This window comes from Durio zibethinus, chromosome 6 (assembly GCF_047325235.1).
Source record: "Durio zibethinus cultivar Kanyao isolate XHJ-2024 chromosome 6, ASM4732523v1, whole genome shotgun sequence".
Lineage (NCBI taxonomy): Eukaryota > Viridiplantae > Streptophyta > Magnoliopsida > Malvales > Malvaceae > Durio > Durio zibethinus.
This window is the reverse complement of record NC_143167.1, coordinates 34,694,170-34,712,607: the sequence shown is the minus strand read 5'-3', so window position 1 is coordinate 34,712,607 and position 18,438 is coordinate 34,694,170. Positions and strand designations below refer to the sequence as shown.

The 18,438-nt window shown below is 33.3% G+C and overlaps 2 protein-coding genes across 3 annotated transcripts; one reads left to right on the top strand and one right to left on the bottom strand.

The window, feature by feature from the left end:
- Positions 1-3: 3 nt before the first annotated feature.
- Positions 4-6,712, bottom strand: LOC111284509 (polyprotein of EF-Ts, chloroplastic-like). Its single transcript, XM_089763235.1, is given in 6 exon segments — positions 4-286; positions 288-882; positions 1,208-1,919; positions 2,421-2,678; positions 3,301-3,382; positions 3,385-6,712. Coding segments are annotated over 6 exon segments (3,252 nt in total). The 5' UTR covers positions 4,948-6,712; the 3' UTR covers positions 4-244.
- A 7,397-nt stretch (positions 6,713-14,109) lies between these two features.
- On the top strand, positions 14,110-16,288 carry LOC111286152 (protein SPEAR3-like). Of its 2 annotated transcripts, none has more exons than XM_089763392.1 (5): positions 14,110-14,512; positions 14,662-14,772; positions 15,531-15,601; positions 15,693-15,777; positions 15,891-16,288. In XM_089763392.1, exons 1-5 carry the CDS (start codon positions 14,306-14,308, stop codon positions 16,005-16,007), a joined length of 591 nt encoding a protein of 196 aa, XP_089619518.1. In that variant the 5' UTR covers positions 14,110-14,305; the 3' UTR covers positions 16,008-16,288. The 2 variants fall into 2 exon arrangements, with proteins under 2 accessions (XP_089619518.1, XP_022731709.2); XM_022875974.2 differs by having other exon boundaries at positions 15,690-15,777.
- Positions 16,289-18,438: the final 2,150 nt, after the last annotated feature.

The window sequence follows — 18,438 nt, the reverse complement described above, 5'->3', positions numbered from 1 at the left end:
TTAATTTGAGACAGTAAAATCTCTATAAATCAATATCTAAATTAGAGAAACTGAGCCCAAATCTGACTTGGGGTTGTCAATGATGTAACAATCATATGGATTCTCAAAGTCAAATCGTTGGACATAATCTCTGTGAATAGCTTTGGGGGCCATTTAAAGTGAAACTCGCTTAATCATATTAAAAAAAAAAAAGGATCAGGTTATCGTCTCGTCCAAAATTAGCTCCAAATGCTTCCCACTGATATCATGCTTCAGTTCCTGTTTTAGTGTCTTCAATTGTCTCTCTCTCCAAGCGTAAATCGAACAAACCTTCGGACTTCTATGTTCTCTCCAAGTGCTGCAACAGTTTGCTTTACCAAGTCTTTAACGAACACACCGTCATCCTTAATGAACGGCTGTTCCAAAAGGGCAAGCTCTCCAAGCCTTTTTGAGACCCTCCCTTGAACCATTTTCTCCCTAATGTTCTCTGGTTTTGATGCAACATCTTCCCTCTGCTTCTCAAGCTCTTTTTCTTTACTCACAATGCTTTCTGGAATGTCTTCAATGCATACAAACTGCACCTCTGGACAGGCCACAACTTGCATTGCCAGGTCATCCACCAACTCCTTGAATTTTTCGCTTCTACCAACAAAGTCGGTCTCACAGTTCACTTCAATTAGTACTCCAATCCGAGAGTCATGAATGTAAGAGCCGATTCTACCTTCAGCAGCAAGCCGGCTGGATTTCTTGTCAGCAGTTGAAAGGCCCTTCTTTCTATGGTATTCCTGAGCCTTCTCAAGATCGCCTCCAGTTTCAGACAGAGCTTTCTTGCAGTCCATCATTCCAGCTCCTGTTTCTTCACGTAGCTGTTTAACAAGTGCAGCAGAGACTGCTACTGTCGGTCTGCAAAAGAGAAATGAGTGAATATAAACCATGAAAAATTATTGGAATAGAAAAAAGGGCTACATTTCTTTTCTACAAGTATTTCTAGCACACGTGCAAAAGGCCATCCAAGTGAACAAACACAAACAAAAATGGAAAATTTTGGCATTGTCCGATTAACAACTGATTTTCTTTCTCAAACCTACTGCCTAATCTACCAAACATATATACACACTCAAAAGAGCTGTGTTTACTACATAAATACTTCAGAAATTTAAAAGTATACACAGTGTTGACCATAATGATGTTGTATTAGTAAAAAATGAGAGCCATGGAAAACAGCCACTTCTTATCAGTTTCCTTGGCTTCCGCTGAAGCCGATTGCTCTTTTCCATCAGTAGAAACAGGTTTTGCCGCAGTTTGGGCAGCCACTTCAGCAGCAAAATCCTGGCTTTTCTTCTCCAGTCCCTCTCCAAGATTGAACCTCACAAATCTTTTCACTTTTATATTTTCTCCAATGGTTGCAATAGTCTGCTTTACCCAATCTTTCACCACCACCTTATCATTCTTAATGTAGGGCTGCTCGAGTAAAGCCAACTCCTCAAGCCTCTTCCTTATCCATCCTTCAACAATCTTTGATCTAATCTGCTCTGGTTTTGATAAGAGATCTTCCTTTTGCATCTCTAATTCTCTTTCATTGTTTACAATCTCATCAGGAATATCTTCTGGAACAAGATATTGTACTTGAGAGCAAGCAGCAATCTGCATGGCTAGATCGTCAACAAGCTCCTTAAAAATGTCGCCCCGGGAGACAAAATCTGTCTCACAGTTAACGTCTACTAGGACACCAATCCTGCTATCATGAATGTAAAAGCCTATTCTTCCTTCAGCTGTGACTCGACTGGCTTTTTTATCTGCACTTGCCAACCCTTTCTTGCGAAGAAACTCCTGAGCTTTAACAATGTACCCTCCAGTCTCTGAGAGCACTTTCTTGCAATCCATCATTCCTGCTCCTGTTTCTTCACGGAGCTGCTTTACAAGAGCTGGTGATATGGTTGCTGCTTTTCATGCATATGAATCAATAAATAGAGGAACAAAAAATAAATGTCTTAAAAATGTAAATATCTCATAAAAACACAATTAATATCATGAATGTTTCAATACACACACACATTATCCAAATTGAATGTCCACATTTGGCTCGGCATAATATTTTATTAAAATTGTTTGACTTTAAGGGTTTTATATTTAAATTTTTTGTGACATTGATGTTTAATAGTTTTTAATGTCAAAAGGTTATTAAAAAAAAAACACAAAAGGGGGAATGTAGAATAAGAGTTTTAGTGGTTCAAAGATAAAAAGAGGGCATAGTTTCGAAACAACTCAAGATGGAAGAGTGAACATTCAATTTGAGACGGAGGGAGTATATCCATATTGAAAAGCACAGACAAACAACAAATTTAGCAGCTTTAAAGTGTCCTTTCAGGATTAGAGCTCAATTCAAAAGTTTGTAAGATGCATTTAATGGGAAGAACTGCCAAAATAGATGAAGTATAAACCTTTAGTCACATTTTCCTTACGGGTAGAGCCATTTGAATCAGTAACCTCATCATTCTTTTGAGGAGCAGGTTCTGCCTCTTCAACTTCTGAAATGGAAGGAATTTCACCCTTACAAGCTGGTGTCTCTATATGCACTTCATCCTTGGTATCCTCAACTTGATTCTCTGCTTCTTCAATTGCTTCACTTCCTGAAGACTTTATCTGATCATCAGCTGATTCTAGAGATGGATCAGAACTTACATTGTTTTCCACTGTATCTGCACAAAATCGGCAATAAGAAATACGTAGATCTGAAACAGAGTGAATAAAAATAACATATCCTCATTTTCTCTAATTCTTTTCACAAAAGAACTGTTGCTTAGTTAGGGATGACAACTTTTATAGCATAATGGAACTCCAAAAAAGAAAAACTAGTCATTCTATTAAATTAAAAACTGTACTTCTCAAACATTGATAAAAGAAAGAAGGAAATGAACAAATGGAATTGAATATGCCTCAACTCTCGAGGGGTTCAAGAAAAAAAATGGTACATTATGAAAAAGGTTGTATTCATTCTATAACTACTCATTTAATAGAACCTCGAGCTGTATCCCTCTTATAAATTATCTCTTGCCAACAAACATAGGCTAACAGTCTGAAAATTAGATTTTTAGCCTTCATCAATATTGCACAAATCAGACAGCAATGCCTTGTATGTGTGTATGTGTGTGTGTGTATTTATAAGTGTTTGGATAATTAGTAATGCCATGTATATTATATGCATATTATACACAGAATCACAGATATTCTGTTTCCAATCATAATTTTGGTGCAGACTTATGAACATATGGTATGAGTTTCTCACAAAATAGGTTTGCTAGCAGTGTCATGGATATTTACCTTCAGCAACTTTGGAATCAGGAATATCTGGTTGTACACCTGTGCTGGCAACACTGCTATTTTCATCAGGAATAGCTCCAAGCCTCCAACTTCATCTTGAACTGATGCAGGAGGAGTTATATCCTCAGCTAGGGGTGTTTCTACTTGTTCTACTTGTTCATTAGGAATAGCACCAGTTTCTTCATCTTGAACTGATGCAGTAGAAGAAGTTTTATCCTCAGCTAGGGTTGTTTCCACTTGTACTTCATCTTTTGCCGTGGAATCTTCACCAACTACTGAATTTTCTGAAGTCATAACTTGATCAAGTATCTCTCCAGATGATGCAGCTGTTTCATCACTTTCCACCACATCTACTAAAGGAACTTCTACACTACTTTCAGGAGACAAAACTTCAAAACTCTCCTCTGTTTCCTTGTCCTTATCAGCAATATCAGCTACTGTATCTATTTGCTTTTCAACCATTTCATCTAGAGCAGTAGAGACGGTGGTCGTCTCCTCATCAATACTTGTTGGGTAAACCTCTATTTTCTCTGACTTTTCTCTCTGATCCAAAAATGCAGCAATCTCCTTGTTCTTATGGAAAGCCAGCACAAAGGGATTTGTTGCAGCATGCACCACACCTTGGCTGAGCTGTGAGTCCAACTTGTCATGAGCCTCATCTTTCTTCATCGTCAAGGTTACTTGTCTCCTTTTGATGTGCAACACACGGACTTTGACTTCTTGGCCAACCTGCAGTGATGAATCTCCCATACTCATAAGTCCATCATCAGATTCTTCTGATGTAGGCAAGAATCCTTCTTCCCCCTCAGGAAGAGAGATGAAAGCACCAGACCTAGTTAAATTCTTCACCGTCCCCTCTATGTCTTGTCCCTTGACAAATTTTGAGCTTTTCACCTCCTCCTTTCTCTGGCTGGACCTTGAAGAATTCTTCCTGGCAGGCCTTGCCCTATCAGAAGTGGCAGGACCATCTTTCCGTGGCTGGTGCTTACTAGCATCATCATTTTCACGAATGGAAAGAGATATCCTCCCACTCTCAGTGTTTACTTCAACCAACCGCACCTTCACCTCTAGCCCAACAGAAACAACACTTGCAACATCCTTAACAAAGCTATCACTCAACCAGGAAACATGCACCAGTCCATCTGTGAAAGCTCCCAAATCAACAAAAGCACCAAATGGTTGGATCAATCTTACTTTCCCAGTAAACATTGCACCAGGAATAAGCTCCTCATTCTTAACAGGTGGCATCTCACTTTTTCTAACAGGCCTTGTTTGTTTGGACTAAGTTGGAGCAGGAATGGAATCTTTGCTTGTAGAATTTTCGCTTGTTTCAGATTCCATTTGAATTTCTGAGCCTCCACTTGAAACTTCTACCACAGGTGAATCAGATTCCTCCACTGGTACATCAGTCCCTGTGGCTGATATATAGATTCCAGGTTTGCTATGTAAAGCACACCCTGTTCTGTATTGTGGAAATGATGTAACACAGGTTGACAGAGGTATGATAAATCTTTGTAAGGGTGAAGCATATCTTGTGTGTTTCCTTGATGAACTGCATCTTGTTAAACTAGTGTTCTTCCTTACTGAAAAGGCAGCTCTGGGAATGAGTGTAATGCTGCTAATAGAACATGGGATCACGGGAGTCATGTTGACTTGAGTGGCAAAAGTTAAAGTACAGTCTACAATAAAATAAGTGTTCCATCAGTATTTTCACCTGCAAGAACAAGAATGATGTGCTCAAACACAAAAATTTCCCCTCAGTTTTTTGTAAGGCATGAGATGTCCAAGCACCAATCTTGCTAAAACCAAATGGTTAATATCTTCTATAAATGTAGAAAGCATCAGTAATTTAATTCAGCAAACAGAAATTTCAATAACAGGCATTATTCTGGTGATTAAATTTGTTAAACAAATCAAATTTTCATGTTCAACTAAAGGCATGATATGCTGGGCATACAATGTTGCAAGTGTGTATTAGCTGTTTTGCAGAAAATACATTAGTTCCTGAAAATTAAGAGAGGTAGAGTTGGCGGATAATCATGTTTTTTTTAGATATTTCACAAATCATTGAAAGTTCAAAATGCCAATTACCTTTGACAAACAGATTCTCAATTAGGCATCTTCTCTGTTTATTTGGCCAAAATCATAAATTTAAAACCACAACAGAAGCAACTTAGCATCTTTCATCTAAGCGTTCTGGCAGCTGGGAAAAATCTCTCTTTTCAACAACAAACTAGACTTATATCCCATAACTTTGGGGTCGGTTGTATAAAAGGCCAAAAAAGGAATCATGTCATAGTTTTGAATCTTCTTGCGCCACTCATTTCTATCAAAAACAGCATTTTCATCTACTTCCTTAACCCTCATGTCATTTCATGTTACTTACATCTATGTCTTTTGAGGTCTACCTCTAGAAGTTTTGGTCTCTCCTAAATCTAGAAGCTCATTTCTTCTATTTGGTGCACTAATAGGCCTACATTTCACATGTTCAAACTAAGAAAATAACATCAACTACAAAGAGAGAGAAATTCGACAAATTTTCTTTTAAATGGGATCTCAAAGCAAGAAACAATAACCAAATTATAACATTTTGCAATTAAACAACATTGTATGAACTAGCAAACGCACTTACCCTATAGGAAAGCACTAATCAATGAGCAATTCTTATAAAGTGCATTATGAACCAAAAAAACACTTATGATGAAAATAAACCAAATCCTGCTTAACAGAATGGAAGAGTTCCTCATCAGTATCCACTTCGTTCACTGTTTTTTCACTTTCTGGATAAATGGTTTTTTTTTTTTAACTTTTTGTTGTCATGTCACTGTTACATTAATAGGATTTCACTCCAAAACTAAAACCCAACATTTCCCTTCCAATTCAACAAACAAGCAAAGCAAATTCATTACCAGAATACCACAAAAACTCAAACTTGCCATGACTCCTGCCACAGAGAACCAAAGCAGAGGAAAAAAAAAAAAACCAACAACAACCCACATTAGAAAGTCGCAGAAAAACAAAAAGCAACTTCAAAACCAATGACACATTGGCTTATAATCAAGCAAAAATTCTACATTTCTGAGAGCTAAAGCTTTCTGGGAATAAGTTTCAGAATGAACTAAACAGTTAAGTATCAGAAAAACCCAAGGTACTGTTTGGTGATAGAACTTATTCATCATCAAAAGAAGAAGATAGGGAAACGAAAGGTGGGGCTTTAAATCCTTTATCTTTGGTTTCAGTCATGGATAGAAAAAACCAAAAACACGATGAATATTATGGTCTCGGCTCTTGAACAATTTTTTTTTTTCTCAGCCTTCAGTTTTTGATTGGCTGAAAAGTAAAAAGCCAAGCTGGTTAAGATGGAGTTACATTTATGGGGCGCTGGGGCCTACATTTTTTAGTGGGCCAAAGACAAAACCCAAAAGCTTTTCTATTAGATTCTGAATTGGTTTGGACCTCAATTTATTATTATTTTTTTAGAGAGAATTGGACCTCTACTTCAGTTTCAGATGCTTTGCTTTTTCTCTTGGGCTATTTCCATCAAACTCACAGTCGTATATATATATATATATATGTATATATGCCCAATCAATTAAAAATTCAGTATTTGACAATATGTGATGCCTTGCATTATAATATGTATGAAATCAGAATCTCTTCATGTACTTTTGATGAGTTTTTAGAAAAGAAAAGAAAATTGTCTGGTATGGATAAGAGTAATACTATTTTTACATTCAATTAAGGAATACATGGGTGGCAGAATCATATATATTTGAATCTCTCTTTCATCAAAAAAGAAAAGAAAAAGTGTATCTTAAGATGTGAAATAGTGGTAAAAATTGTATTGCTCTCATATTAACTCTACCCATTACTATTATCTTGTCATTTCCTTTCAAGTTCACCACAGAAAGAGGGAATTTGGTTCAGTAAATTTGTATCAACTTTTCCAAGGGCAAGGAACAAGATAGAGAAATTGTAATTAGCTTTTGTTTTAAGCAATGATATTGTTGTGGCTAGAAATTGATTATACGAATCACATCAAAAGCAAGATCTGCATACAGTTCATGGCGGAAATTCTTTAGAATCTATTAGCACTATCAAATTAAATGCTCACAGTAGTTACCAACAACAAGCATGACCACGAGAAATAAGAGACATGAAAAAGGCCAGCTGACTGTTGATTTAATTTCTTCAGAAATGTCAGTTCAAAACAACATCAACCCTTTTGTTTTCAGTACCTGTGTTCATTCGATCTGCCTTATGTCAGTCAGGCCAATCCTTAAATATATGGCCTAGCTAGGTTACAAACTGATGGACATTTTCCACATCTTCCACCTTTTTAACAGTGATGACAATGGCAATATTAAAAAAGAGAGTTAATGCTAACACTTTCTTGACTAACTAATATTATTTTTGTGAAGGATTTAAAACCCTTTGTGTTATCTAACACATTTATTAAAAAAAAATGGTGAAGAATATGCAAAGGTGGAAGTTGATCAACTCATAAAAGGTAGATAAATATTATTTGTTATTTGCTCACATGCATGCATGCAAGCTAGCTAGCTTTTTGCACCTTAAAAACAGGTGTTGGCCAGCAGAAACCAAATTCCTAACAGATTCATCATTCAAGTATAATAAACTAATAATGGGAGCATGGGCAGAAACCATAAACAATATTTCACCCCTAGGAGGCTGGAGGAGGAATGACCTCATACCTTGCATAACACTATTGCTGCAATTACATCATATAAAATTTCAAGTTTTGCTGAACAAGGAAAGTTAATAAATAGGGCTGATACTCCTTTTATTCCCAATGCTAGAAGGCTGATCGGTTTTATATAATTCTACCCATGTGGGAAGGTGACAAATTGTGGCTCATATTTTATCAAAACTGCCTTCATTGTTCTGATCATCTTAATTCTAGTTAAAGGCTTTGTAAACAGAAAAAAAAAATCCCTTTAAAAGCTAATAATGCTAATCTAAATATTAACATTTTTCTCCCAATAAAAACAACAATAAGAACATATCTATTTAGATCTTCACATGTGCTGGTAGAAACTTGAATATTCACCCTGCCTTTTTTCAAATTTTTATTATGAGAACTTGAAAATGTGATTAAAAGAAAGGCTAAGGTGGACTAAGAGTAAAATACTTCATCCATTTATTATCTGATTAAACCAGCTTGTTTATGTTTAGGCACTATGTATATAATTAACCACACTAATTGACAGTCAAGGAAAAAACCCAAGTTTTTTCACAAAAATATTGACTTGTTTTCCAGAAACTAATTAGATGCCTATACTTGAATAAGTAAAACAAAGCTAAAAAGGCTAGTTGGATACATCTGCACTTTAAAATTTTATATCAAAGCTATCAAAATATATGTGGTGCTAAACTCTTTTCAATATAATAATTAAAACTCACAATTGAGTATAAATAATGTGTATTAATCTTTTTTGAAGTATTATTTCTTAACATAGCTGATTGACAATGCAAATTTATTTTTATAATGGAAGAATGATCATTACAAGGAAACAGTATTTATTGGAATTTTAAACCAAGAGATTTGGGTAATCCTTCTGGATTTCTGAATCAAACAACATCAGAAAACCATATCCAAGATAGATCATATAGGAGCATTGGGGATGTTGGTTTATGAATGGTATTTTCAATTATACAGGGAGACAATGAGGACCGAATGGGGCCCTTGAAAAGGGTTTTCTTTCTTCCCCCCACCAATAGGCTGCCATGCATCCAAAGAAGCTAGGTGTTGAATTTCTGCAGCATCTGCCACACTTGGGTCAGGATCTCTCCATGCAGTTTCCAAGGTACCCCCATTTTCCAGTTGTGCCAGCCAACACCATCACCTTAATTATACAATTCTTATAAGAGGCTTGTTGCATTTAAAAAATATGCCAAAAAATCTTCCACCTAAGTTAACCATGGATTTAAGGATTACTTTTCCTTGGCTCAGCTCTTTGCAAAACTGATTAAAGAGATCTAGCCAGGTATAAGGTTTATAAACTCAATCATGCAACTTCATTTTTTCAAAAATTAAAAAAGCATGAGATCTTGGCCACTACCTAAAGCATTTCGCTATATATTTTTGTTAAAAAGCACATGATCGATCCACCAAACCATAAGCTGTACAATTGGTTAAATATAATATAGCATTCTACAAATGCAAATATTGTGGATAATTTCTAATTTATGCATAATTGCAGTAGCTGGCATTGTACATAGCTAGGAATCTTAACAAGGGGAAATAAATTTAAATATATAAATATATATATATATATACCGATGAGTATTAAGGTATGGTATCCGTGTGATATTAATTATATAGAAATCAGACTCTCTCAATTAACTCTATCAAATGTACATGGAAAAAGAATATTGTGGATACTCAGCATTAAAAATATATAGCATTATCAATTTCTTAATATGGCTATATATCTGATGAAGCTCAAAGGTACATAAACCTTAGTATCGGTGAACCTCAACACCTTTATTTGCTACAAGATCAAACCTCAAGGAGAAAATTAATTTGTAACACATTAAAGACATTCTCTACATTTCAAGAATTGAGTTCAGATTTTGTTACTGATACATTATAGTTTATATGAAATTTAATCCATGAGGTATGGTTTGATATATCAGAATATACATTTCATATTAATATCTTTATCTTGATGCTACATAGCTTGCAGCTCTTTTGGAGCCAATACTTTGATTGGAGGAAATAAAAATAGAAATTCTAAACTTCCCAGAAGTTACGTACTTAAAGTTACAATTTCCTACTTTTTTGCAATGAACAACTGATCATCAATATCTCATAAAGGGGCTAACTTTTCATTTTCAACATATATATATATATATGTGTTTTTTTTTAAAAGACTGAAAAGTTAAGAACAACAGATGTTTTATTATAAATATGGTACATATATCTTTCTGTGAAATAATAGGGCATGCATGATATTTTCCTTTTAGTGTCAAAGAAAATGCGTCTGTATGCACTTTTTCGAATGGCAATTGAAAACCCATCTGCATTAATAAACGACGTCCAAATACATTGTTGTAAACAATACAGTTTAAATAAAAAAAAGTTCAATTATATATATACACTAATTGAAAGTATGGAGCACATGTATATCATAGTCGCTGATGTTGGATCAATCTTTTTTCCTAGAATCTTAGAATATTCTTTTCTGCACATATGATTTATATATACCCTAAAAGCTGAGATATAAGACTCTAAACTAGAACAGCATTTGGAACAAGTCCCCGTGTACCATTTGAGAATCTCATGTATATAAAATGGGATTGAGGCTAGCTGAGGTGTGATTAATTTGATGATGGTGGGGGATGCTTCTTTGGCTTTATAACTTGGCTCATCTCTAATAATGACAATAATAAAAAAAAGAACTATACAAACAGACAGAGCGATTTGCTAGGGATTATATTTGGTTCGCAAATCGTGTGAAGTAATTGCAAACTGTAAGGGTTTTGCATGTGCCCACAAATCTATAGTAGATATGATATTCTCTACATCTCTCCCCACTACACTTTGTCTTTGTTTTTTCTTTTATTTTTATCATTGCTCTAACTCCATCACTCATCAAATCACACCAAATCAACATATATAATCCCCTGTTTTATTCTCTCTTTTACATTCTTAATTCTGTGTTTATCACTACCATTTTATTTATCATTAATATTGTTAAAATTATATGATTATATGGATTATATAATAATTATTACAATGCGGTTTCAAATATTAAGCCATCCCCCAATAACAAAAATATATTATGGCTTAGATTAAGATATTCACTCATATGTCAGTTGCATGTTTACTTCCTCATTACAATTTAGCCTATAGCAAGTATTATATATATATATATATATATGGTTTATTATGATTGTTGACTTAGACTAATTGTGGTTTAAAGGAAATCCTTGCGTCAGCATCGAACGATTCCACGTGGCAAAATCTCGTGAATCCATGGCCAGTTAGAAGTCACATTGTTTTGAAACGGAAAAACCTTTTTGTTTTTTTTTTTTGTCTGAATCATGTGATTCACGACATGGAATTAAATAAGTATAGTCGAAAATGATAATATACCAATTATATATCTTATTAAGCAAGGCAGCAATATTTTTCACAGGGTTTTGCATCAAAGCTATAGCATCGGTAATCCAATAAAATTTAAATTATTTATGGACCTTATGCAGAGACCACTAGAATAACAAATTCGGAAAACAAAGCAAGTGTTGGATTTATGTGGTACGTGTTTTTTAACCAAAATTTTAGGATGTTTCATTAATAATAATCTCTAAATGACTCATTTGTTACAAACATCTTAGGGCAAAAAAAAAAAAAAAAGTCATGGGGAGATGCTCAATTGTTAGTTTTATATAATTAACAAACCTTTGGATTGGGATTCATAATTTGACCTATGATTCCACGCCCCTATTTGATTTATACTTGTAAAACTCAATAACAAAACTTATCTTCTTAATTAATATAATATATTTTAATAAAATCTCTTACATCGATGGATGGCGTAACATCTCCTTCGTTCAATTTATCTACACTCGAACATTTAGTTCAATAACTAATATATAATCTCTTTATTAAAGCTAGGTTTAGAGTTGGAAGGATTTGTGATAATCAGTTTTAAAAAGCCTATATAGCTAAACTCTTAAAGTCTCCAAAGCTGTGATGAGTTTAAACTGTGGGTATTATTATAAGAACTTTTCCTGGTGATGCCTGATCACCTAAACTGATTATATTTTAGTGGGGGAAAAACAAGGTTTTGCCTGCATTTACCCAGCAAATGCCATAGTTTGGGAGAGATTTATTGGGGGGGTTTTTGGTAATTGCAACAGTTCACATGTGTATATAAGAAAATCGGAAGATTCTCACTTTCCACCACACACACAACTCATAAAATATGACCCACAAATCATGCGTTAAACAGCTCAATTAGATTTGGTCCCCTTTTGCCCTATTCTAATTAACATCATATCTTTTGGTCAAATTGGCCTCAATATTTACAATTAATTATTATTTTCACAAATTTATTTTATTAATTTTTTTCAACAAGGAAAAACTAGCAGTGCTTGATTTTTTTTTTTTTTTTGAGAGTTTGAACTCTTTTGAGAAATAATATATTTTACATTAAAGGCCCTTTTATTGAAAACATTCAAAACAAAATTTCGAGATTGATACCAACTTTGGATATAATCCCAAGAATATATATCTTCAATTTCTCCTCAGAGAATCCCTGTTAAGCAGCAAACATGATTTCTAGAATCTATAATTAAATGTCATTTGGTCCAACTTTATATTAATTTTTCCCCTAAACTTTTATTTTTATAGTTTCCTTTGCTTAATAGATTTTTTTTTTTACATTTAAGAATTTTTTTTTATGACAAATTAACATATCCATTTACAAGGGATTTTTTTATTTAGAAAATTTTTACAACGAAAAATTTTAAAAATTACAATTAAAAAAATTAAAAATAATTAAAAAGACAGTCTAGTTAAAGATTTTCACATGTATCAAATTCAAAAAAAAACTTTTTTTTTTATTTTTAAAAGAAGATATCGAATCTTTAAAAAAAAAAAAAGTTTTGCACTCCCAAAAGAAGATAAGATATAAATCAAATCTAAAATTCTTACATGAAGAACAAACAAATAAACAAATGAAATTTATGTTCAAGTAAATACCTTTTCTGCCTTAACTTAGAAAAAATTCTATCAAAATTTCTTATTAACAAAAAAAAAAAAAAAGGAAATTCTATCCTTACCTGCTTCTTTAGGAGCGTGGCATGCACTCTTGTAGCATCGGTGAAGTTGAACTTTGAAGCTGTCAAGTATTTCAACGTACTGCAATTAAGCGTAGGGTTAGAATTTTATTTTATTTTATTTTTTTTGGCTAACGCAAGGTTGAACGAGCCAATCGCTTTCAGGTTTAAGGTAGCGTCTAATATTATATACTATTAAACATATTATGATTTGTATTAAAAATATTTTTTGATAATTAAAAATGAGTCAATTGTAAAAGTTAAGGGAGCAGTTACGAATGAAAATTATGGCTTGAAGGTAAAATGATCGAATAATAAAATAATTATGTGTTATTCACAAAGATATCCTTAATTAATAAAATTTTCTCTGTATTTATGTGTATCTAAACAACTAAAATTAAATTTCATAAATAAAAAGTTTAACACAAATAAAATATTATAAGTAATTATATACGAAATTAAAATACAAATAAGGAATAAAAATATCTAACTCAAGGGTTTACAGATCTTTGAAGATGTTTTGAATTTTCAAAATAAAAATGAATTCAGTGCTGATAAAAAAGTGTTCTAAAATTTTTTTTATACAACTTAATATTAATTTACTTGAATAATAATGAAAATAACTTATTTTTCTTTCAAACATTATGTCCTTTTAGATATTTTAAATTTTCATAACAAATTTTCACAATAATACTAAACACTCAAAAGTATTAAATCACAGGTTTTCATAGCAATTTTTTTAAATAAAAAATTTTTCAATGGCAACAATAATGCTCAACTAACTTTAAACCTTCAAAACCAATTTAAAATTACCAATAATTTAAAGATTTTTTTTGTATTTGAAGTAATAAAAAATTAGAAAAGTATTTGAAAAAACAGGCAAAAGAGAAGTAGTGGAAAAAAAGGAGCATAAAATCTATGTATATATAAAGATATATCTCTAATAAATCTGTACAAAATCTGGTCCAGCGATGCAATAATTACTTAGGTCCAAAACAGCTTAAAAAGGGCCAGTGGAGATCTCTGATTCCTCAGGAGTTCTCTCTCTCCTTTGCCAGAAAGTTTGCCGCAAGGAGAAAGCTTGGGATTTGCAAAGCTAAACTGTATCTGTCATCTCTTCTTAACCTCTTTGTTGTTGTTGTTATTGTTTCTGTCTCTTTCTTTGACATATATTATCATCAATACAAAAGAGAAGATGGGTAGCAGCTATTTTGGAGAACCAAACATGGGAAATGAAAGAGGAGGATCCTCGTCGTCTTCAAGAAAAGGGAAGAAGAGTAATCCAGACAAGCCTAAGCAACCCCAGAGAGGGCTCGGAGTTGCTCAATTGGAGAAGATCAGATTACATGGACAAATGGGTTCTAGCTACCATCCTTCACCTTACCCTGGAAATTTGAACCAGGTAATTCACTTTTCACTCTTTTTCCCTCTCTTTTTGGCCTTCCCTAACCCTTTTTTGGGTTTTTTGTCCTGTATCAGACTATCTGTGTGAAGTTCTTTTTTATCTGTGTGAGGAATTTGATGAAGAAACAAATGTTTGTGGACATGCAGGAAGACATGAGAGTGCAGACAGCTTATTCATCTATGGCATCATCATCTTTTTCATATTCATCAACCTCATCAACTTCCTCAGCTTCTTATGGTTTCCACCCCAGCATGATGGTAGGTGAAACCTGTGCCCTCTTTGTTGTCTCAAAGAGTAGTACCATAAAATTCCTTTTTTTTTTTTTTTTTTTGCATTCAAAAAATTGATGGGTCATTAATTTTGTGCACCTTTGACATGATTTTCTGTCACCCATTTGCAACTGCTGTAGCCTAATAAATGATGAGCTATGTACTATATATTGTACTGCATCTTATAGAGGTGAAAACATGGCAGAACATTTTTGGTGGATATTGCATTATATATGTTTTTCATCATCATCATCATGATAACAGCATCCAAGTTTTGATGTATATACAATTTCTTTCTGATATTTATAATCAAAATGCTCTTGTTTATGGATATATGTCCTTTGAAGTTGCTAATAATTTTGCTTACTTCTTGGTGCTAACCCTAGATACTAATTTTCCCCAAAAAACTAAATCTTCACTTACTTCCTATTGTCATCCTCAGTATTATTAATTATACGTAAATGAGAGCAAGAAGAAAGGAAACTAAATTCGGTTCGGTTTAATTTTTTTTCGATTTTTCATCTTTTGATCTAAAATTCAATCTAAATTTAATATATACATTTAATATCTAAACTTAATTTAAACCAAATAACAAAAAAACCAATTCGAATCAAACCGAATACTACAATTTTGAATCGATTTTCAGATTTCTTAATTTTTTTTCTCACCCCTATGTATTAGTAATTCTCTATATAATCTTGAATTGTAAATTTCTAAAACAATTAAATTTACATGATATGTTACAGATGGGGCTTGGGGAATATGATCAAAGAGCAAACATCAGATATGGTGATTCCCAACTTATTACAACAGCAAGGTGCATATATTTAACTTTCCAGTTTCTTCTTAAAAGAATGCCCTTTTGGAGCACATTAGATTTCGATTATGTTTCCAATTATTTGCAGCAGTAGGAACTCCGGCAGTGGCATCTTAGAGAGTCAACATTTGGCACAACCAAACATGACCAGACAGCTTCTAGACCTACATGTTGAGGTTGCCATTCACATCCTTATGTAATTAATTGTTGAAATGAATGCTTTATGGTATGTCAAGATTCTGTTTTGTATTGAATTTATTTTTTTTTTCCTTTTCCTATATGCTTATAGGATTCACAACCAACTAAGAGCAAGAAACACCGGAGCAACTCATTGGGATCCGGCAGTCAGAATTCAGAATCAAGTGACACACAAGAGCTAGATTTGGAGCTCAGACTGTCATTGTAATCAATAATTTTTCTGCCACTTAGTTGCTTGGAATGCATTATGCTTCCTACCTTAGAATTTTAGAATTGTAAGCTCGAGATAAGCAGTTGGCCTTGCAATTTACATGCAACTTGAGCAAGTTGATGAACTTGTTGAATTTCATTTGAAAGGAATCTTGTGTAACGAAAGGCAGATTGACTTGCTGCATGAGATATAGTGAAAATTTGATCTCTTGTTCATGAATTTTCAAACAAATGAGGATTAAAGTTATAATTCTCACAAATTTCAACTATTTTTAAGGCTAGCGGTCAGATCTAACAGTAGCAACTTCTTGAAATTAAATTAAATCCCATAACTAGTCCTGTTATTACTTTATTAAAGAAGGTAAAAGGAAAATTAAGAATAAAACATGTCAAGGGAACTGTGGTCAATAGCCAAGTACGTACCAAGTGGGGATTAAAGCTTCTCAAATTAGATAAAAGTGATCATCATGGACAACTTTGGATGTCTTTCGAATCATTTTCTTCAAATTGATGAACTTACTATGTGGCATTGTTGCAAGCAACCGACCTCATCGTCAATTAGGTGCTTTTGCCTTTAGACCATGAAAATGAAACTAAAACCAAACCACTAAAAAAGGGTTTTGTCAGACAAGAGAAAAACATATCTTTCTTCACTTAAATAAAAGCGGTAGGAAATACTATAGCTGGGAATTTATGAGGAGCCAATTAATTGGTATGCAAGAACTCGCACTTGGCAAACAAAAGAAACGTATACTTAATTTTTCTTTGTATGGAGAAATATAATTAATTTGAATCTCATTGTCATAAAACTATGATTATGATTATATCTATGAATTTTGAGATTTTATATATAGGTGGTATAATTTACTGAGTAATTGACAGACTAAGGAAAAAGGTGAACAAGTTTACCCTAGGGAATCGATACTTTCAATGTTATGCAATAAGCAATTTTTTGCTTTGCTTGTGGCTCCCAGCTGCATTAAAAGTTTTAGTTTGGTTTTGGTTTGGAATCTTAGTTTGATTATTATATGATTTATGTATGTGCTTTGAACAATGAAATCTTTATCACATAAAGAGAGTTCTAACCATAAAAAAAAAAAAAAAAGATTAATTTTGAAACATTTAAAAAATGAAAAATTAACAAAACAAATGAGACGGAAGAAATATATATTTTATCTTTTATGATATGTGTCAAATCTTTAGCAATGCCCACAAAGAGATACGTGGCTCTATTGTTTGAGAGGTTCAGTACGCATTAGTGGAGTAATTTATATTCTTTATTTGAAGTCTGTAGACTAAAGAAGTATCCTTTTTAGTTTGGAGGGTGAGTTTTCGATCGTAAAGTTGCCTAGTTATTTCCTAGATTCAAGGCAAACTCATCACTTCTTGCATGATTTTCATCGCTTTTCCTCTTGAATTATGGCATAGAAAAGTAGCTAAACCCAGTTAGACTTCCCAGCTTGGTAAAGATTACATGGTTAATTTTGGCAATCGAGTACCATAAAATATAGGGGTTATCAAGTCCTAATGTTGCATTTAATGTTTATATATAGATGCCTCTTTTCCATGTTTCATGTGCCTGTAAATCATGTACAAATTAATTCTAATGCTTACATTAGCTATAAAATGATGACTTTATCAAGCCTAGATATAAAAACCCTAGAAAATTAGCTAGGGTTTCTGTATCTTTCTTTGTTTCTTTAATTTTCCCTTCTTTTTTGCTGAGTCGAAACGTAGGATTATGTACTCCTATGAAAACAAGTGACCTTGACGTGTTTTGTCTGCTCTCACTATACATAAAGTTGCCTACTTTAATATGCAAGCGTAAAAGCTATGAATATACCCCCAGAAAACAGCTCTGTTGATATGTCAAATCATGGAAAAGATACACAATCAGCCATCAAAGACCAGAAAAGCTTATGCTCAATATTACTTATGGGTAATATCAGATCATTCATTTGAACCAAATCACTATCTTGATGGGGTTAATTTTATCTTATCTTGCCAGCAATCCAAGGTGATTGTAGTTAAATTGTACAAAATTAAAATTATCACTAATGACAATTAAAGCGAAGAGATTGGACGAAAGGACAGATATATGTATCTAGGTGTTTTGGCATGGCTTCGGCTTGGATAAAGCGCAAGCGCAGTTGCCCACTTTTTTCATCATGAAAGAGAGAGAATTAACCAAAGATTTGTTGATTATAGTAGCCAATTACACTTCTTCCTTAAAAGTGAAACACGAGAGAATTAATTTACAATAAATTCCTTTCCCAATCAAGAAATTAAACAGGACATCTTTGCGAAATGAACCTTTCCCAAACAGGAAGCAGCAGGGATATGTGTCCCTCTAGGTGAACAAGAAAGGACCCGATTTCATTGCAAAGCCAATATAAATCCTCCACTATTTGTTTTTCAATTTTATGATT